Genomic DNA, 21,489 nt, shown 5'->3' with positions numbered 1-21,489 from the left:
TTTTTATTTTATTTTAAAAGAAGGTTTTGCACATTTCAGAACAGTTTTTACCCCACTGCAATAAATAATTCGAACACAGCTAAAAACTAAATTTAAACAAATATTTAAAACTAAAATTAACTGCTTGACCTGTGGATGTTTTTTAAAAAAAAATCACTGTACTGTTGTCATGTGGTGTTTATATATGGCATTTTATTTAATATTTAGTTTTCTTTTTAGTTTTAAAAAACAGACCTTTTTTAAAGTTTTATTGTGCCAGTGACAATGACAGTAAAGATCGATCGATCAGCTGGTCAAAAACCACAGCCGCTGTTTTATTTATTTTTATTTTTTAACAACTACTATGAACAGAGTAAAAGCAAATGTACTTGACATAAAAACACACACAAAAACCTGTCTCCACTGGATTGCTTTTAGCAGACGACACAATATTGTTCCTGTGTATTTCTGTCAGACTCCTCTGTCAAAGCATCAGACTTTATTGCTGCTTTAAGGTGCTCTGGACAGAAGTTGACTTTCAGGTTTATTTAGTGAGACTTTCCGTGCAGCTGTTCTCCTAAGTGAGTCCAGTTTGTTTGAGTAAATTCTTTTCCATGAGGAGTTTTTTCCAGTGGTCCTAACATCATGAGCAACTAAAGCTCTGTCACGGCTGTTTCTTTCTTTGGGAATGACTTGATAGGATAATCAGAAGGCTGTCTGTTCAAATCATTGTTGCTGCAGTCTCAGCTGGATGCTTAGGTAAGCAAGGAGCCCATTTTCACTCACGCTGGGGGTGTAAAGTTGAATGTTTTTGAGAAGACCTGCAGCGTGACAGGAAAAGGAAGGGGAGGTCTGCTGTTCTAACCGACTTGGAATGGGATTAGAAAGGCCAGGAGAATGTCAGGCTTTGTGTAGGAGATGATGCCTGCCAAAGCAAGAAAAGCAACCAGAGATGCAGGACCATGTAGTGCACGCAGAAAAAAAAGTTCTGCAGATGTTTGGGGGAGTTTAGCTCTCCAACAGTTTTAAGTGGATTTTATTAGCTTAAAAACACAGGTTTAACCTTTAAATGAAGCCATTTTTGATGACCTGCCAAAATAAACTTCTCATCGGTTCAGTGAAGGATAAAAAGCAATTAAGTTCAAAGTTTAGAGATTAATTCACCTCCAAAGAAAGAATAGGGAAAGTTGGTCTTTTCTAAGTGGTTGTTGTGTCTACACAGAGTTCTCATCTGGCGCTCATCGACACCCTGATGATGGCGTACGCCGTGGAGATGGTGAGCGCTGAGAGGGTGATGTCCTGCATCAACAGGTTCTCATCTCCTGAACCCCTGCACAGCGAGGCACTTTTCCAGGAGCTGCCCTACGACACAGAGGACGCAATCGTCACCTGGATCAACAAGGTGCATGCCGGAGCACGAAAGACTTTAACCATTTACCAGCATGTTTGTGTTTTACAGAGACGTCTTTGTTCTACTCCGAGTTTGGGAAAAATGGTCGCATCGTCTTGGTTTGCTTACATCAGCGATGCTGTGCATTTAAAAAAAAGAAAAAAGACTTTGAGGGGATTAACAAAATGTAACTGACTTAGCTAGAACTCATCTGAGCTGCTAAATGTGGAAAAAATAAGCAAAAAAGGAAAGGAGCTTTAAGGTCCCACTCCGATCACATTTGGCCCTATTTTAAAAGTGTTCTCAGTGGTTTTCAACAAGCCAAAATCAAAAAATCTGTTTCCTTTTCGAGGACATAGTTTCTGCAGAGCAGCATTATAAATGTGCCTCTGTTGTGGGCAGGACTACTAGCGGGGAGCAACCTGTGCCTACTTCCCATTATCCATCTGTTTACACTCCCACCCACTAGCTTACAGCCCCTCACACCCCCAACCCAACAAAATTGGCGAGCAATATCAGAGCTATCCAGCCGTACAGTTTTGATGCAGATGCCAGCTCAGACAAGGAAGAAACAAAGACTTACATGCATCTAGCCATCTACAGGGAGCTTGTGGCTTGCCGTAGTAGCTTCACTGTCACATCTACAAGCTTTTTCCAAATAGGATTTTTTCATCTGCGATTTGAAAAAATAAATACTCAGAAACCCATTTTTAAGCCAAATCTTAAATGCCACAAGAACATGTTAAAAACAGCAAATATACAATTTTTATTAAAGGAGAAAACTGACTTTTTTGGGGAAATATCTGCATTAAGCTAGGTCAAATGGGGACTAGAAATGATAATTATTGAATTTATCTTAAAGTGGTTATTAAGGAAAGAGGAAAGGCTAAGGACTTACAAATCACTGCTCTTTTTTGCCCTGAAGGTGATTGAACAACTAAGGGATGTCCTGGTGGAGGAGCAGCGGCTAAAAGAGGCGTCCCTTCAGGAGGCAAACTCAACAACACACAAAGTAAGTCAAAAACTCGCCAAAGCCAAAATACTGATCAAACAGTCAAACACAAACTCTTTAGGGAAGTGGTTTGATTTTTACATTTTTGTCTGATTATGTTTGGTTTTTTAACTTGCAATTCAAAGGAAAAGCCTGAATTATTTAACACAAATGCAGACACGCTGCTCTGCAAAACAGAGGAACAGATGAGCTCAGTCCTCGAACCAGCTGCAGAGACATTTTTGGCAGAGGAGGCATCAACATGTTGAGGGCAGGGGAGGAGACGCTGGGTGACAGTCGGAGTAGAGGAGTGAAGGAGCGTTAGAGATGGAGAAAAGAAACAAAGCAGCAGCCCTGCAGTGGGAAACATGGAGACAGTCAGGCTCTGAGAAGTTCTGGCATCGGCAGCAAATATGTCCGCGTCAGAGGCCTCCCGCAGGCCTCGCGTTACGTAATCTTTCTGTGACCCTGCAAGTCAGTCTGTTGGCACAAACATGCTGCAGTCAGCCACCAAATACTTGAATTCACTTCCCCAGAAAGCTTCAGCGGAGTCAGAGAGAGTCCTGCAAGTGTGCAGTAAGACCAGACAACTCTCTGCAGGATAAAAGGAGATTCGATTGGGTGTTTTTAGGTTAACTTCCTGCTTTTTACTGTTTTATCATGGAGGTAAACACTGCTGGAAACTGCACACATCAAACAAAGCTAAACATGTTTACAAGAAGCATTTTTAAGTAGAGGTATTGCTTTAATATGAAATGTATGCACCATCATGATTAATTTTTATCCAAAACCCATCAAATTAAATCTTTTTTCCCTGGAAAGCCTTTTTTCTTTGTTTGTTTTGGCTGCAAAATAAATTATTTATCTTCCCATACTCCTTGAGATTTCTGGACATTAAGTTAGTTTTCCATAAACCCAGATTTTGGCAATTATTGTTTACCAGCTACTTGTCCTTTTTTTTTAAAACAAAACTTTTGTTTACCGGTAATTCAATTTATGGTCCTAGATTTTACTCATGTCAGATGTTAATGATGCTTCTTGAGTCTAGTTTCTTCCATTTAAACCACTATCATTTTAAAAAATGTCGCAGTTCTGCACAGCAAGAAAACAAAACAATCCTAAATATGATTCAAACCTGCTATATTAGCAGCATGCATGCTGATTTCTGCAAACACAGTGAGCTTGTGTGGACCAATGCCGACTCCCTTCAGGCCTGATAGCAGTCACGATAATATCATTTTCTTACCAGGCGGGGGAAAAAACTAATTTTGAACATTGACTAATTGACTAAAATCAGGAATGGAGTCCCTGCAAACCATCTATAGTTCACTGTTTGTTTTTGTTTGAGGGTACTGATAGATCTTCACTGTGCAAACTGATACCACATGGGTGTGGGACTATTCCATGAAGAGATGCTGCTTCAAAGCAAATATAAAATCCTGTCTTGTGAAAAAATGTGCAACATGAGTCAGCTGCTTTTGTGTTCTGTGATGCATCACAGCTCATTTACTGTGGAGAAGGAGGAGGAGGAAGAGGAGGAGGAGCCTTTTTTTACTGCTATGGAATAATAGGAGATAATGAGTACACCGTATAAGTTTTTCTTGGTAGCATACGCACAAATGGATAAAGGAGTCTCTCAGTAAATCTATTCTGGGACCGTGTGAAGCGTGTTTAGCTGTGGTCATATGACTAAACGCTCTCATCTTTGTGTGTGGACACTGAGAGGGTTTGTGCTCAGCATGCTCTCACTCCACACTGTGACTGTTGAAAAGTCAGTTTGTGTTTACAGTTACATATAAAAGCTGTATGCGTAAATTGGGTTATTTTGTTCGGATGTCCCTGGATGAACCAGAGAAAACCATTTTCTTTACAATTTGGCAACAACTGCCTGTCTGTTTTGTGACTCTGAGGCACCACCAAAAGAAAAAAAGACAAAATTTGATTATGTCAGGACTTTTAGACTTGCATTTTCATCACTTCAGTCAATAATTGTGTGAATTCTGAAATACATTACACACTCGGATTTAGTCTTTCTTTTTGACACATTGAATCGTCAGCATTCTTTCAGGAATTTCAACCATTTTGGTGTCAAAATTGCTTCTTGTGCTTCTGTTTTTGCTCACTTTTAATTGTTTATTTTTTTAATAATAATTGGCTTTAGTTTTTATTTAACATGTTGTGGGGAACTCCAAACTCTTTTTAAATAAATGGGATTCTTTTTAAGAGCTGAAAGCTAAAACCTTTGACATTTCTGCAGTGATTTGCATATTAGATCAATGATTTATAGCTAAAGTTAAACCCCTTCATGCTGTATGTTGCTAATTTGCCATATAACATTAAATCCAGGACTCCACTTAATTCTGTATCACCTTGAAGGGAAAAAAACACAAAGGAATATATTTTTTCATATGATTGGAAATAAATGTAGGCATGGCAGGGTTCTTTTTTTTAAACCATTTAATCATGTGTGCCTTTTTTATTTTAATACAGGTTGTTTGGCTTATACAGTTAAAACAAATTCACATTAAAAAAAAATCTGCTAATCTTGCATTTATATAACAAAAATAGCTGTTGTAGTAACATTGCTTACCTTTTTTTCATTTCTTTTTCTACACAGAAATTATAATTTTTTTGCTTATTTTATGTTGATTTACTTCAGCTTAACTGAAACCAGTTATTTTGCATTATTTTTGTAATTAAAAATGTTTATTTTAGCTGTCCCCTCATGTCAAAGCAGTTCAAAACAGCTTATCCAGTTAAATATGAAAGAAGACATTAATGAAAATTTACTTTTGGGGGCAATTTAAACATACTTAGACCTTTTGATAAATAAAAAGAAAAAAAGGGACTGAATATATATTTGGCTGTTACAATAAATGTTCATGCAAGTAAAAGTACTTTTTTATAAATAGTAATTAATTTTCTGAAGGACTTATTAAAGAACGAGGACTTTTTAGCGAAACATTTGTCTTTTGTTTTATTTATAGACTCCTAAAATGAAAAGAAAGGAATATTCCTTCCTCTTTTTTATGACCTAAACTTCTTACTAATCCTTAATCTGTGGATTTAAAAATATATATCATTTTTCTTCCAGTCTTTGAAATAACAGCACATTTTTCTTTTTGTCTTTGGGTTATAATACTTGTTCCACTCTCTCTTCTCGTCCACTCATGATCTACCATCAAGTCTCCTAGCAAATGGTACTGGAGATTGGTACCTGTAAGTCCATTCACCCTCAAGAACACCTCCTCAGCCACACCACCAACAAGACTCATCTTCATCAATTCCTCCCTTCAGAGACCTCCCCCAGCCTCTTGTCGATCACTGCATGTTACCCCTGAGCCCCCTTGTGTTTGGTTAAAGTCCCTTTCCTTTTTTTACCCAGAATCTCTTCTTCTGCTTCCTAAAGATTAGCTAGGAATAGGAATTGTAGTTTGAAGACAGACACGATCACACATTTTCTGCTGAAAGAAAGGTTTGGTTTACATCAGATGATGGGATTAGTGCTGTTGGTTACTTTGTAGTTTTGTGTTTTAAAACTAAAATAAAAAAAATAAAAGGCATCAGACTGAAAAAACAACCTTTGCTCTGTTTTAGGATTTCCTCCTGCAGCCCATATTTACAGGCTGTTTGATGCACAGAAGACTTAGTTGTGTTGTTCATGTGGTTTTGGCAGACACATGTAGGCAGGAAGGCTGCATTTAAGCAAATTATTATTAAACCCCAAATCACAGGCATTGTTTGTTACTGAGGTTAGAACTGCCAGCAGTGTCTCTGCTGTTATTAAATGTTGGAAGCTATTAATTTGCTATTCGTCTCTGCCCTCAAGGGGAGCTTTGCACTCCTTGCGTCCGTTTATAGAGATAAACTGTGGCTGTAATGACGACCATTATATACTTATGAAGTTAGTTCTCATATCCTGAAAGTATGATGGTTTTCTGTTTGTCTGCATGACCAATGCAATCTGCATTTCTTCAACCTTATGCTCGAAATCCCCCAGATTAACACTTGCACTTGTGTTAATGCGTGGAACTGACTGGTGCATGCAGATCAAAGAGTGTCTGCAGATTTTTCCGTGTTTGTTTCAAGATTAAAAACATAACTAAAAAAAAAAGTCATGGTGCCTTTAGGTGATGTCTTTATGTTGTTGCCATGGTTTCAGACTCGGTACAGGAGAGAGCATGCCCAGAGGAGCACTCCATCGCTGCCCCTGGTGGAGAACCTGCTGAAGGACAACGCAGACGGCTGTGCCCTCACTGCCCTGTTGCACTTCTACTGCCCAGAGGCTGTCAGGCTGGAAGGTGGGGTTGAACTGAAACAACGCAGGCTTCTCCCCCATCTGCTTTTTTACTGCATATGTACACATGAAAGCTATTGCAATTCATTTAAATGGGATGCTCAAAAATCTGCTTATATTAAAAAGCTGCATATTTAAGACCCCCCTGATAAAATTGTGTTTGTAACATGTCCTTGTGGAATTTCTCTGATGATGGGGGACGTACTGTATATTAAGCTTAAGATTAAGCTCAAAATTGCATTTCTGAGTACCGGTATTTCTTTTATTCAAATCGTTGTGAATCAGGAGCAGACAAAAAAATGCTGCTTGAAAAAGAGCATTTTTGTTACGTAGACAATACACTGGGCGGGTCACAAGCTCCCTGTTCCGCTCTATTACTTGCAGACAAACAGATCCACGTACGGCTTTGTTTTCCTTGAATGAGCTGGAATCTGGTTAAAAACTGTACGGCTGGATAGCTCCAATATTGCTTGCCATTTTTGTTCATGTTAGGTCGGCGGTGTGAGGGGCTGTAAGCTAGCAGGAGAGTGTGTAAACAAAGACTTCTCAGCAACGGCGCTCTTCACCAACAGTCCCACCTACAACTCAGAAGCCAAATTCTACAGAAATTATGTCCACAAAACGACACAGGATTTTTTTGATTTAGCCTAAAAACAGTGTAATCATAATTTAAAAGAGCATTTTTACAATAGATCAAAAGATGATTGGGGTGGTCTTGAAGTGATGTAGAGATACATTAGTGCTCATATTATTCAGAATACTGCTGTAATTTTTTTATCTACATTCACCTTTCTTGGTAATTTAGGAAATATTGCAGAAGCTTGTATTCAGAGGATGCTCCCTGAGTGATTGGTCACGAACTCCGTGATGGAAAATGCTGTAAAAAGGCAAAAAGCTGCTGCCTGTTCAAAGATAAACAACTTGTTTGGATTTTCTGTGACTCGTAAGACGAAATTTAGTTGAGCTCACACACATGGAAAAGCAAAGGGAGCTTCATTAAGGCGAGTTGGCTGCAGCTTTATTTTTTTCCTCTAAAATAATAAGGAAATGTAGTGTAAGACAGAATGACTTCACTCCACAGAGAAAAGCTTCTTTTATCTGATAAATTTGCAAACTAGAGCTTCCTCTACAGAACAGACACATTAGAAAAATCCTGATGATGAAAGTTTAAAAACCTCTCTGGATTTTTGTAGTGAGCTACAATTAGGATTAAACACGATCTTAACTCTTTGTTTTCCTGTCTGGGCTTTGCTGTTTCTTCTTCTTGCATGTGTGCGTTTACAATTGGCTCCTCCCATCTCCTTTACTGTGCAGACATCTGCCTGAAGGAGACCATGTCTCTGGCTGACAGTCTGTACAACCTCCAGCTGGTGCAGGAGTTCTGCAGGAATAACCTCAACCATTGCTGTCACTTCAGCCTGGAGGACATGCTCTACGCTCACCCCTCAATAAAGGTAGGAGAACCTCAAGGCCTTCAGATCTGCGACTGTGGAAAATCAGGAGAGTTCAGCTGTGTTGAGGGGAGTAAGAAAATTACACAAAGGCAAAAATGAGTCATGTGGGCAAACGTTTAATGATGGATGTGAGTGGCTTGGCCTTCCTCAGAGGCTGAGTGTGTGCATTCTGCAGTACCATAAAAAAAGTAGAATTTCTTTTATATTTTGTGATCTCTTTTTGTGTGCTTTTCAGCATCAGTTTCTTTTTTAGAAACTGACCACTCTTCCTTTATCTTTAGTCTTGTTCACATACAGCTAGACTTTTTCTTAGTCTTTTTATATATTTACCCACAACACAATTTTAATCTTTGACACTAAATCCTTTTTTTGCTAGATTAAGGAAGTGAACACGACATTTTCTCTACTTTTTTTTATCAAAACTCTTGCTTTTGGATTAAAACATGAGTGGTGCAGGCTTTTCTTTTTACTGCATGGGCTGTAGCAGCCAGTTGATGCACTGTTGCCTTCAAAATAAAAGCCCACCCTTCTCTCTGTTTAAACAGAGAACAGATTCAGCTCTGGGAGGATTTATGGCCTTCAAACGTCTCCGCTTGTCTCTCCTATTTTCTTCTCTCTGTGGCTCTCCTTCTCTTTTCCCAAAACAAATATGTAAACTTTATAGCCCCCTCCTTGTCCTCAAGCAGACTTCTTATTTGTATGTCGAGGAGCTTCTCTGTGTTATTCAGATACCAAAGAAAGCAGAGCAAGTGTGGGTAAATAGTATGCGGAGAGCGTGGGCAGAAACATTCAGATTCAAGTCACATTCTGAGCTGAATGGGACTTTCCTCTCCTCACTACCAAATTGTACTTTTACACTTTCTTTGCTCTGAATGTCCCAGCTATGCAGTCTTTTCTATTTCAAAGATTGCATAAACAGTACTATTGCCTAAATCACGTTGCCTGGACTTGAACATGAAATCTTCCACTTGTGCGTTTTAATGTATTGGACAAATCCTTTCTTTCTTTCTTTTTTTAAATTATGATCCGTTTGTCTTTTAATGCTGCTCCCATCCTTCCTTTAAGTGACACGTTTGAACCCATCTCCGAAAGTTTTTTTGGCAATTTTCACAAGATGCTTCAGTTTGATGTTAAATTATTCAGACAGTCTAAAACAGTTTTTTGGTGTATGAAGCACACCCATCTGAGGTAGTTTCCTAGCAACATGTGGCTGGCTGTCACCTGCATGCTCTGTCAAAATGTTGGATGATGCTCACAAGTAAGTAATCCTCAGGAAGACAAATGCCACCTGTGGGCAGTTAATGTGTGTTTGGCCTTGCAGAGTAACTACCAGGTGTTTATGGCTGAGCTCTTCTGGTGGTTTGAAGTGGTGAAACCCTCGTTTGTACAGCCCAGAGTCGTCAACCCCAACGGTACAGTGCATCTTAATAATCCTGTTGAAAATTGAAAAGAAACTGCTTTTTTATCATTTAAGAAAAAACATGTATCGTCTTTTTCCATGGAATTCATGTTATTGATAGGTAATTGATGGTTTTCTCATGCAGTCTGTGAGGCCACTTCTTCCTGTGGAGAAGCGGTTCCTGTGTCCAGTCCCATCAAACAGAGTTATGCAGACAGACCTTCAGGCCAGGAAAATTTATCTGCTGAAGGTATTTTGGATTTTTTTATGTGCTCTGTTTGTTTTATTTTTAAAATTTACTTTTTACTTGTGATCCAAATATGTATTGCGAAGGTCAAAAACAAAATTTAAAGAGCAGAAACTGAAAGACCCACTCAAAGCAAAATCATGTTTTTGGTGTTTTTAAATGTTATTGTGGCATTTTTCTCATGATGGAGGACATGTGTAAAGACAGTTAAGGTTAAAATTGAATTTCTGAGTAATTTGTATACAAATTGTTGTGAATCAGGAGCAGATGAAAAAATGCTTGTAGGTATGACCTAGAAGCTTCTACGGTGAGTCACGCGCTCCCTTCTCTGGTCCATTCCGATGCATCCACTTGTAGACAAATAGATCCGTGTATGTCTTTGTTTTCCTCATCCGAGCTGGCATCAGGCTCCAAATTATACGGCTGGATAGCTCCAATATTGCTCGCCATTTTTGTTGCACTGATAATGTTAGGATGAGACGACTGTTGTTGTGACTTTGGGGTATAAAAATAAAATTGAATTGAATTGAAGAAATTTGGAATATCAGAGGCTGTAAACTAGCGGGAGAGATTCTTAACAGAAGGATGATGTGAAATTGACTGGCTTATTCCATGTAAATAGTCCCACACACAACTCAGAGATGAATTTCTGACCAACTGCAGAAACAACACGGGTATTTTTTTAAACCAGCATAATCCCAATCAAATGACAACTGGAAACGCTTTTTCAAAGATGATCAGAGTGGGTATTCAAAAGTGAGCTGAAATTGGTTCGGATTTACTACACATAAAATGTTTTAGGAGGATTTTAACTCTGAAAATGGTTTAAATTACATAAGCAATTTGTGCAATAATGGTTAGATGAAAGACACAACTGAAATATTTCATTTCAACATGGTATAGATGTAAAACTCAGACAGTCTAAATAAATATCTGAACATAGAACTGGCACTTAGGAAACTCTTATTATTTCTGAATAAAGAAAATATATTTTAATCAAGCAATAATTTTGTATGCAACCCATTAACCCAGGGTTTTTATATCTAAGAATGGATTGTCTCATAAAAAGTTTTAATGGAAACCTTCATTTGGAAAGTGTCTTTATACAGAGGTCAGATACCCTCTAGTGGCAGATGTATAACAGTGCATCAGTTTTGCTTTAAAATATCTTTTGTTTTTATTGATTAACAATGAATGTATTCATTTATTTATTAAAAAGTATAAACTATTTAACCTTTAATCACTTTATTTCATTCAGTCGGGGACTTGACATTTTTTGTGGCTTCCAGGTGAGATGAGGAGATCCAGCTCCATGTCATTCGTAGATGGCTGTGCGGGGACGTGGCCCAAAGGAAAACAGTCAGTAAAAACTATTTATCGGCTCGTTTGAAGTGAGTCTGTTGATTTCTCTTTGAAACCAAGCAACCATTTCCTTCCTCCTCTTTCCTTAGCTCTTCCTCTCGGGGAATATCCTTTGAGATTCCCTTAGTCGGAGACCCGGAGTTGCTGCCCTGCGAAGCTCCTTCTGCGTGCGGGATGAGCCGCTCAGCCAGCAGCGACAGTCTGGGGTTCAAAGTTCACTATGCAGCCAAAGGAGGTATGAAGCGCCAACTCTCAGCCACGCCCGTCAGCGTGAACGGTCAGCACATACCCGAAGAGGATGAGGACTTCACTCCCCAAAAGCCCCTTGGGCGGAACAACACATTTTCAATTAAGAACCAAAACAGGTACAGAAAAGAGGGAAATTGCATTTGGTTTTATTTTATGTGTTACAAAATAAACAAATAGTATTATCAATTTAGATGTAGAGAAAACAAATTAGGTAAAAAAGTAAATCAAATGGGGAAAGTAAAATATAATTTTAATGTACATTTTCCAAATTCTTGGCTCAAAGTCAAACTTTTTACTTTATTACAATTGTTGTCACTTTTTTCTTTAAAGTCAGATTTTTTTCTTTGAGTCAAATTGGATTTCTGACTTAAAATTTTTAAGACATAATTATAAAAATGTTATAACATCATCTCATAATTTTAACAAAAATGTCAGAATTATGATCACTTTTAACTTTTGCTTTGAGTTTTTTTTTTTACCAAGAACTTTGACTTTATTTCTAGAAACATGATCTTAACCCCTTGATAACTAAATTTATTTCCAGCTATGAAAAAAAAACGTACTAATGATTTTGCTTTCATATAGATGCTAAATTAAGGAGCCACAGTGGTTTGATACGTTTGCATCAATAGGTGTCAACGGGTTAATGTCAGATACAGAAAAATGTGGTAGAATTTTCCTATGCAAATCTGTTTTTACCGCATTTATTTTAGTTGTGCAGTGGGTAGTGCTAAAGAAATAGCAGGCTGGTAAATCTAAAAACAACCTAAATGTGCAGGTAAAACGGAAGTAATAGCTCAAACATAGACTGTTACTAGTCAGATCTGTAAATAATGTGAGTTCTTTCTGTTAGGTACTCCAATGGGCTCCTACCAGACAACAGTAAACACCATGGAGGCCACATGAGCCCATCAACTCCCCCAAGCATCGAAGAGGCTCTTAAGATCATCCATGATACAGAGAGGCCTCATGCCAGCTTCGGTGTTGGAGACAATAGCTTCTTTCTCCACGGTGTGGAGCCTTCACCGCCTTCAGGGGCCCAAGCTCCTGAAGACGTCCCAGTTTCTGCTAAAGCACATCTGCATGACCGCGATCCCAACTCTGCATCCACCGATGAAGTCGATACAGGCATTCATGTGCGAACCGAAGACATCCAGAGCCTGGATGAGGACTCTTCATCTCTAAGAGATTATTCAGACATAGACCCAGACTGGGAGGCCATGACCCGCTCTTGTCCGCTGCCTGTCAGGCAGGAGCAAAGCCGAGACGCCGTCGGTGAAGCCAACCCTGATGGCCAAAAAGGAACCGGTGGAGACAGAGGCAGCCCCTGTGCTAGTTCAGCCCCCACACTCCCCAGATCACACACTTTGAGTCCTGCCTCGTCGGTGGGTGGATCTGGAGGAGGCCTGGTGCGGATGACGAGCTTCGCAGAGCAGAAGTTCAGGAAGTTAGAGGGAAGGAGCAGCGGAGGAACCACGCCAGACAGCTCTGATCTTAATGTTCCATACACACACAAACCGGTTTCTTCTCAGGTTTGTGCCACTTTCTGAAAACAAATACACTTGTTTCAAATGGCAGAAATGCAAAGTTAAGGGAGTTTTTTTTTCTAAATAAAAATAAATAATTATTATTCCTTTTTCTCTAGTTCTCCACACCTCCCCTGCCAATCACCTCCTCAGTAGCTCCTTCACCCAGAGACCCTTCCCACCTCATAGCCTCAGAAATGATTCAGCTCCGGATGAAGCTTGAAGAAAAACGCCGAGCAATTGAAGCCCAGAAGAAAAAGGTAAACCGACTGAAGGCTGCAGAGCCGTTTCCAATAAAACAGCTTCAATTATAACTGACAGTGTCTGCAACATCTGCCAGGTGGAAGCTGCTTTCACTCGCCATCGCCAGAAAATGGGCAAAACAGCCTTTCTGAACATAGTGAAAAGGAAAGGTGTGACAGCTCCCCCCAGCGCAGGAGGAGCTGCAGCGCCTTCACTGGACTCCTCAGAGAGGAGCACCCAGAGGAGCGTGGAGCAGACTGAAAGGTGCAAACCAGATGGAGCAGCTCCAAAGTCTCCATTTGAAGACGTTGGTGGGTAACACCTTTGCATTTTTTTCCTTAGCAAGAAACAGCATAATTTAAAGCTTTTACCTTTTAATTGATGATGCTGTCTGTTTTGTTAAAGACCCAGTCTGGTGAAACTTGTGTTTTCAACATGTTGTTGTAGAGAGCATATATAAAGAAAGTTAAGCCTAAAATTGTATTTCTGAGTATTTTTCATTCAAATTGTGGTGAATCAGGAGCAGAGGGATAAATGCTATTCGGAGATTCTTGTAGATGTGACGTAGAACCTACAATGGCGGGTCGCAAGCTCCCTGCTCCGCTTCATTCTGATGCATCCATCAGCAGACAAATAGATCCATTTATGTCTTCATTTTCCTTTCTGAGCTGAAATATTGCGCCAAACTGTACGTCTGGATAGCTCCAAAAATGCTCATCATTTCTGTTGCACTTGGGCCATTTTTTGGGCTAAAAACGGCATAATCATAATTAAAAGAACACTGGGAACGCTTTGCTCAAAAGATCGTTCTTTAGAAGGTAAAATCTTTGATTGTGAGAAAAAGTGGTTGCATTTCTGTTTGCTTTCAGGCAAAGTGAATGATTTTGGTCACAGTTTTTTTCTTTTAAAGTCTTCCTTCTTTTGTTGCTGACGATCAGGTGTGGCCCCGGGAGAAGCCGACCTCGCAGAATACACTCGCTCGATTGAGAGGCTAAACACGTCTCTGGGCTTCCTGCAGACAGAGATGCAGCGTTTGGCCCTACAGCAGGAGAAGATCATGGCAATGAGAGACACACCACAGCAATCCTGGGTTATTTCTCCCCCTGCTCCATCTCCACACAGGTATCACTGAGGATTTCAGGAGGTTTTTCACCATCGTTCATGTGAAAAATAGTCATTGTGTGGGCTTTCTTAAACAGGCAGCTTCGGGAGCTGCGTAGCAGCAGCGTAACGAGTCGAGGGTCAGGTCGAGGTTCCGTGGGGTCTTTATCTCCTGTCCTGTCCTCCTATGGTTCCCCTCGGGCCACCAGCCAAGCCCCTGCTGGCATCAAGCGACGGCCAGCCTCCTTCCATGCCAGAACACCGCGAACTCCCCGTCCAAATGATCTAAAGGTCACCTCCTTCAGCCGGATGCTCAACACCCCCACCTCAGTGGACAGTTTACCCCGGCTGAGGCGTTTCAACCCCAGCCAAACACAGACCAGCCCGTTTGCCTATTTGGGTCCCAACAAAGACAGCGCTAAGAGCAAAGAGGAACCATTACTGAACGCGGGAGAATCAGCCAAAGAAAAGGAAGTCGAGCTGCAAGAGGAGAGGGCGGAGTCAAAGGGAGACGTCCCCCAGCCAGATACAGCAGATGTGTTGCAGCAGCCGGTCCAAAGCAACACGGGCAGCCAAGTTCAGGGGGAGGCCCAGGAGAGGGGTGACCTGGTGGAGGTGTCTCTGTCTGAGCTGAAGCCTCCTGAGGTGGTTGCAGAGGGAGAAACGGGAGAACTTTACAGAGAAGACCAGAAAATGTGCTGTGGATTCTTTTTTAAGGTGAGCAAAAGCTCCAAAGTTTCAATAGGAAGTTTATCTTTGTTAGAAGTTTTAGTTTTGCTATTAGGTTGGTCAAAAAACCATGAAAGGGTGTGAAGTGGAATGAAAATTCTTTTTAATACTTTAGCCAGTCTATGGGATTGTAACAAATAAAGACGTAACATAAAGAAAAGGAGAACAAATTAAATGTCTCAAAAACTCTCACAAAGACCCCAGGAAGAAAAGGAATCAGAGATTTATTACAAAAAAATATAGCCAAAAGCGACAATGACCAAAGTCTAAATAAACAGGGAAGAAATATTAGCTCTTTTGCTGCCAGTTGGAGGGGCTCCGGTAGAAGATGCTAGGAATGTGAATGTTGTCATGCAGATCCTCACCCTATTTTTTTATGCATTTATTTGTTTGTTTGTTTGTTTATCACATACACAGCATCATGGCACGAAACAAAAGGAGATAACAGAGAATTTATGTTATATACAACAGTTCAATGTGCAGAAATGTGGAAGAAGTAGGAAAAAGGCTATTGTGAAGACGACCCCCACATGAACAAAAGACAGTGGACCAAAAGAATAAAAATGTAACCTAACATAGGGAACTAAATAACACATTTCATATGATTTACATATTCCTTATATCTAAATGATTTGAAATTAAGTAACAACAAATATTTGGTTAAGGGTCTAATTTTTAATGTAGTTTTGTAGATAGTCAAAGTGTTTGGCTGTATCGAATATCAGTATGACTGTTCCAGGATCTAGGTCCATGGAACCTTTTAGATCAGGGCTGGCCAACCCTGGTCCTCAAGAACCACAACCCTACCTGAATTTCAGCTCTCCCTGGACTGCTTGATCCTGAAAACCTAAATCAGGCATGTTCAGTCAATGAGAAGGTGGAATCAAGCTGGGCAGGGAGACCTAGAATAAAGGCAGGGTTTTGGCTCTTGAGGACCAGGGTTGGCCAACCCCGTTATAGATAATTGTTCTTAAATTCAAGACCAATCAGGTGTTCTGGGCAGTTAAGGAAAAAATCTTCAAACAAAGATGGCAGAAGAAAAGAAAGACAGAAAACCTCCCACTCTGACAGAAAATGTCAAAGAAAACAGAGACAGAAAAAAACAATCAAAAGGTATTCAAAAAGAAAAAAGAATTACAGCCTCAACCATAACAGAAATAAACAAAGTAAAGACAAATTTTTCCAAGTCAGCTGTCTTTTAGTTCACTTTCAAATGAAAAAAGTTTGGATAAGACAGAAATATGAGGGGAAACTTTCAATGAAAATAATTCAAAACAAGTCTATTCTGTCTTGATGCACAAACTAAGTGTACAAAGACCTAAAATGTATTTTTTCTTTAACGCTAGGATGACGCAAAAGAGGAAAAAGACATGGCAGCCAAGAAAGCAGCTCTCCTGGAAAAGAGGCTGAGGAGAGAAAAGGAGACTCAGGAAAAGAAGCAACAACAGGAGCTGGACCAAGAGCAGAAAAAGGAAGCCGCTCGGTGTGCCTCCACACGTGCACAGTAAACTGCAGAATAAACTCTCTGCTATTCACTGACATCGTTTTGTGTTTTCCTGTACTCAAGCTTAAAGGCAGAGGAGGGGCAGCAGAGGAAGGACGAAGACAAGGCAAGAATGGATTTCATCAAGAACGAATGCATGAGAAGAAAGCAGCTTAAACTGATGGAAGACATGGATGAGGTCATCAAGCCTCGATCCGGAAGTCTCAAGAAGAAGCCACGGCCCAAATCCATCCACAGGGACGTCATGGAGTCATCTGTTCCCTCTGTGAGACTGACAGGTGAGGGAAGCACAAACTCCAAAATGCATGTCACTCTGCAGCACACTCTGATCTGTGGGTCTTTGAGTTTCAGGGGTGCGTCCTCGAGGCTTCTCTGTGTCGAGCGTCTCTTTGGCATCACTCAATCTGGCTGACAATGACAAAGATCAGTCAGACAACAGAAAGAACAGCAGGTGGGACGCACATTCCGCCTTCAACCACACTGTTATAAACGCTCTGATTGGCAAGTCAAAAATATCTGACGCAAAAATGTCTGCATCCCAGTATCACTGCATTTTACTCGCTAACTCTGTAGTAAAAAACGTAAAGTCCCACTCCGATCCTCTTTTAATCTCTTCTCAAAGCGTTTCCAGTCGTCTTTTCTTTATGATTATGCCGTAAACCTATGTCGTTTTCTAGAACATGGTTTCTATAGAGTCGTCATTTGAAATTATGAGCGGGATTGTTGGTGGGGAGGGAATTATGGGAAGCCCACCTCCACTTCCTGTAATTCATCTACTTACACTCTCTCCCGCTAGCTTACAACCCCTCAAACCCCCAACCTAACATTACGGGTGCAGCAAAAATGGTGAGCAATATTGTAGCTATCCAGTTGAAATTCCGCGCTCAGACAAAGAAAAGGGAAGACCAACGTGGATCCAGTCCTCTACAAATGGATGCATCAGAATGGGAGCTTGTGACCTGCCAATTGTAGCTTCTACGTCACAACTACAAGCTTTTTCAAACGTCATTTTTGTCCTGTTCCTGATTCACAACAATTTGAATAAAGACATATTTAAATATGCCAGAAAACTGCCTTAAGAGCATGTTAAAAACACGATTTTCATCGGAGTGGGGCTTTAACTCATAAGCATGTGTTCTTCTCTGTGACTCTTAAATCCCTCTAAGCTTTACAGTAAACAACTTGTCTCTCTTTTATCCCTTTTTTCCTTTTCCTCTTGCATGCGTCCCTCAGAGGCAAAAAGCTAGCTTCTGACCATGTTCCGTTTTATTTAAGCTCTCCCAAAGAACGTAAGAGAAGGTTAGTAAGGCTGTAGGAAAATGTGTCTTTGTAGACATCTTATAGGAATATATCATCTAAATTTCCGAAGCAGAAGTTAACATAAACTGTATGAACTCGGTGCTGTAGTTTCTGCTTCAGGATCATTAGGCTTGTGTTCCAGATCTGCTTCCATGTTTTTGCCCTCATCCTGACTTTTGCAGCTGCTTTTCAGGCTGTGGTTTGCCTGTTTCTCTGCTTTGCCGTGTGTGTTTGCTGTTTCCTCATGAACTCATGGAGTTCATCTCTAAGTATCCATGAAAGCAGCAGTAGGACACATCCTCGCTTGGCTGAACGTGCTTTTTCCAACCTTCAGAAAGTATTACAAGCAGTATTTGATGTGGCTCTCTGACCCTGTTTAATGTCTTTGTGTGCACGCACGTCTGTGTTTGTGTCTTGTGCTACGGTGCCTGGAATGTGGTTGTCGTTGCGTTTGTCTGTGTCATTTGTTGTTGGCGTTGTGTGTGTGACATCAGGCCAGACTCCACTGAGGGCTTTTCCTCGTGTCCTTCGGCTGGAAGTCGCAACGGAGAGAAAGATTGGGAAAACGATTCCACAACTTCTTCCACTCCCTCCAACACTGAATACACCGGTAGGCACAACTTAGATGACGTTATGATTCTCAATAATTCTATATAATAAAGTATTTTATTTATGCATTTTCCTTTCTTTTGTTTTATTTTCTTTTAGGACCTAAACTGTATAAGGAACCCAGTGCTAAATCCAACAAGCACATCATCCAGAATGCCTTGGCTCACTGCTGCTTGGCTGGTAAAGTCAATGAAGGGCAGAAAAACAAGATACTCGATGTATGTATTGTTTTAGGATGTGCATAAATGTGTTCATTCCTTTAAAGAATTCCTACAATGAGGGTTTTTTTTCTGGACCATCTTCCTCAGGAAATGGAAAAATCTGAGGCCAATAACTTCTTGGTGCTGTTCCGTGACTCCGGATGCCAGTTTAGGTCCATCTACACATACTGCCCCGAGACCGAGGAGATGACCAGACTGGCCGGCATTGGTCCCAAAAGCATCACGCCCAAAATGATTGAGGCCCTGTATAAGTACAATTCTGATAGGAAGCAGTTCAGCCAGATCCCAGCCAAAACCATGTCTGCCAGCGTGGATGCCATCACCATCGCCAACCATCTGTGGCAGATCAAGAAGCAGGGGACACCTAAAAAGCACCCAAAGTAGCCCCCAGACATGCTCGATAGGAACAGACAAAAGACTTTTTCATCACAAGGACACACATTCCCAGTGCCACAGATGCTATAAAATGGACAGTAATGCGACAGCGGGGCGCAGGTGTGTGGTTGTCAGCATGTGAATCGATGTTCTCTTGTGCCAAAAAAAAAGAATACAGGCGAGTCATGCCTTAACTAGTTGAATCACTGAAGCACTGAATGTCAGGCCTCTCTGAGACAGTTTGGGTTCTCTCAGTTGATCATGTGTGGCCTTAAGCTTGTTTAATGTCCTGGGGATTTATCAACAGTATTGTGTTTCATTTGTCTGTCTTGGTGTTAACAGTAAACGCACACATCTGAGGTCACATCTAAACGGGCTGTCTGTGCATCGCTTTGATGAGAGTTCATGTATTCTTGCTTTTGTACGTGTGACTGACAGGCTCATAAAAGCTGCATGCAGCTTGTGTGTATAGTGAAGTGCCCAGCAGAGTGTGGATCATACCTCAGATGAGATGAGAACCATCAAAAGAGTCTGGAAAACACCTGGAAGACACTTTTAATTTATTTCATTTTGTTAAGACTTTGAAGATATTTTGAAAATGTCCTTCAATTTGTTCTGAGAACTTTGAACTCCATGTGTGTTTGTAACTTAATTTAGTTTGTATATTACGGCAATTTCCATCTTTTCAGAATGAACAGTCGGTTGGCTGTAGTGTGATTATTTATCACATACATTTTGTCGTTTTTGTCAAGGCCTTTCTTGTGACACAAATGCAAAAGGTGTGTTTTTGGTGAGGAGTTTTAAATGAAATGACTTGTATGAGCAGAAAAACAGTCAGCCTTGTCTCATCAACTTGAGCAAGTTAAGCAGAAATCAGTTTGCAAGTCAAGTGCTCAAAATGTCACCTTAACATATTTACTGTTTTTACTGGTAGATTAACTTCAAAATTGTGCACAATTTAAAAAAAAGTCAACCCTTAACAGCACTTGTGTTGGATCACAGTCTCCTCATCACTGTTGTTACTTTTTATCTCCAATTTTCACTTTATTGTTTTATTTTTTTTAATCATGCATTTCTGTGGTCTCAGTTGACACTGTACAGATATATTTTTGGCATATAGAAGTATTTTTTTGCAAACAACATTAAAAAGTTGGAAGTGTATAAAAGCAGCTGAAGGAAATGTGTCAAATTCAGAGTAATGTAAGAAGGTGTGTGGTGTCTGTGAGGTCTCAAAAAAATGCTTTATGGTGTTTGCATTAAGAGAGAAAATACCACGATTTTTTATTTCCACATAATTTTTTGTTCTTTTTTTTAAGATTCAGAATATTTTAGAACAAAATGTTTGTTCAGATTTTCGTGATTTCTTTTTCTTTCCAGTTTTATTAAATTGCCATCAACAGAAAAAAATGTCTTCATTTCTTTATTTCTGCAATTAATACTACACATCTCTTATTTTTATTATTATTGTTATTATTGGTGAGACTAGTAACCCTTGTGCTCTCCTAGGCACTTTAACGTTGGGAGTTGGGTCATCTAGACCCACTAGACAGTGCGCTGAACCTTTTTTCTTCAATGATTTGTGTTCTTCACTGGTGTTCATGGATTACATGAAATCTTTCCACCTTTATCCACCTTTGTCATGGTAGGAAGAACATGTCAATGTAAGGGTGGGGTCATCTAAGATAGCACAAGGGAGAAATGCAATATTTGTGGCACCTCAATGTGCTCCAACAATTAGGTTTCTTTGCATCAGGTGTTTTTTTTTAAACAAACGCCCAAGACCTGACTGCTTCATCTTGGCTAAAATTATTATTTTTAATTGTGTTTTCTTCAAAAATAACTTTACACAACTTTAACCCTTGTGCTATCTTAGATGACCCCACCCTTACATTGATGTGTTCTCCCTAACATGACAAAGGTGGATAAAGGTGGAAAGATTTAATCCATGGACACCAGTGAGGTTCACAAATCATTGAAGAAAAAAGGTTCAGCGCACTGTCTAGTGGGTCTAGATGACCCAACTCCCAATGTTAAAGTGCCTAGGATATCACAAGGGTTAAACTGGTTGATAACAAAATCTTATGTACAGCATGTACAGCCTCAAGCCCTGAAGATGTACTTATTCAGAAAAAGAGAACATTTTTTTATTACAGGTTTTATTAGGGAAATTCGAAGGGAAAAGAATATATTTTTAACACCTTAGCCAGAAGTAGCTATATCACAATGCTTGTGGCTTTTTGGGTGCACACAAGCTAAGAAAATGTCATTACAATTTAGTGCATCAATGAAAATTTGAATTCCCAAAGACCCACCCATTCGGTATAATTGAACCCCCCCCCCCCCCCCCCCCCAAAAAAAAAAACTTTTCAAATGTCTTCTATAATAGAGGGAACATTTTCCTTGCTGGTTTTCAGATGAATATTAAGCAAATATACAGAGAAATGTTTTCCCTCTTTTGCAACCTTAACCTATACGTACAGGTAAAGAAAATAGATGTTTTGTAACATTTTTCCT

At 40.0% G+C, this 21,489-nt stretch overlaps 1 protein-coding gene across 7 annotated transcripts in view; it reads left to right on the top strand.

Annotated features, from left to right (window-relative positions):
• Positions 1–20,382, top strand: part of camsap2b (calmodulin regulated spectrin-associated protein family, member 2b) — a 33,599-nt gene extending 13,217 nt beyond the window's left edge. For 2 of the 7 annotated variants that reach the window (XM_078934921.1, XM_011486756.4), the window contains 21 exons: positions 1,202–1,381; positions 2,295–2,381; positions 5,547–5,579; positions 6,523–6,661; positions 7,972–8,111; positions 9,433–9,523; positions 9,656–9,760; positions 11,047–11,116; positions 11,209–11,484; positions 12,222–12,900; positions 13,014–13,154; positions 13,235–13,448; positions 14,076–14,259; positions 14,337–14,955; positions 16,314–16,450; positions 16,535–16,749; positions 16,823–16,922; positions 17,705–17,770; positions 18,265–18,380; positions 18,479–18,597; positions 18,688–20,382. In XM_078934921.1, the coding sequence (XP_078791047.1) occupies positions 1,202–1,381; positions 2,295–2,381; positions 5,547–5,579; positions 6,523–6,661; positions 7,972–8,111; positions 9,433–9,523; positions 9,656–9,760; positions 11,047–11,116; positions 11,209–11,484; positions 12,222–12,900; positions 13,014–13,154; positions 13,235–13,448; positions 14,076–14,259; positions 14,337–14,955; positions 16,314–16,450; positions 16,535–16,749; positions 16,823–16,922; positions 17,705–17,770; positions 18,265–18,380; positions 18,479–18,597; positions 18,688–18,984 (4,008 nt within the window). In that variant the 3' untranslated portion in view covers positions 18,985–20,382. The remainder of the gene's footprint in view (positions 1–1,201; positions 1,382–2,294; positions 2,382–5,546; positions 5,580–6,522; positions 6,662–7,971; positions 8,112–9,432; positions 9,524–9,655; positions 9,761–11,046; positions 11,117–11,208; positions 11,485–12,221; positions 12,901–13,013; positions 13,155–13,234; positions 13,449–14,075; positions 14,260–14,336; positions 14,956–16,313; positions 16,451–16,534; positions 16,750–16,822; positions 16,923–17,704; positions 17,771–18,264; positions 18,381–18,478; positions 18,598–18,687) is intronic. The other 5 variants (XM_011486757.4, XM_078934924.1, XM_011486760.4 and 2 more) reach the window with 3 other exon arrangements.
• Positions 20,383–21,489: the final 1,107 nt, after the last annotated feature.

The sequence above is a fragment of the Oryzias latipes genome, chromosome 17, assembly GCF_053564925.1.
Source record: "Oryzias latipes strain Hd-rR chromosome 17, Olatipes_Hd-rR_3.1".
NCBI lineage: Eukaryota > Metazoa > Chordata > Actinopteri > Beloniformes > Adrianichthyidae > Oryzias > Oryzias latipes.
The sequence above is the reverse complement of the archived record's forward strand: the minus strand, read 5'-3'. Positions and strand labels throughout refer to the sequence as shown.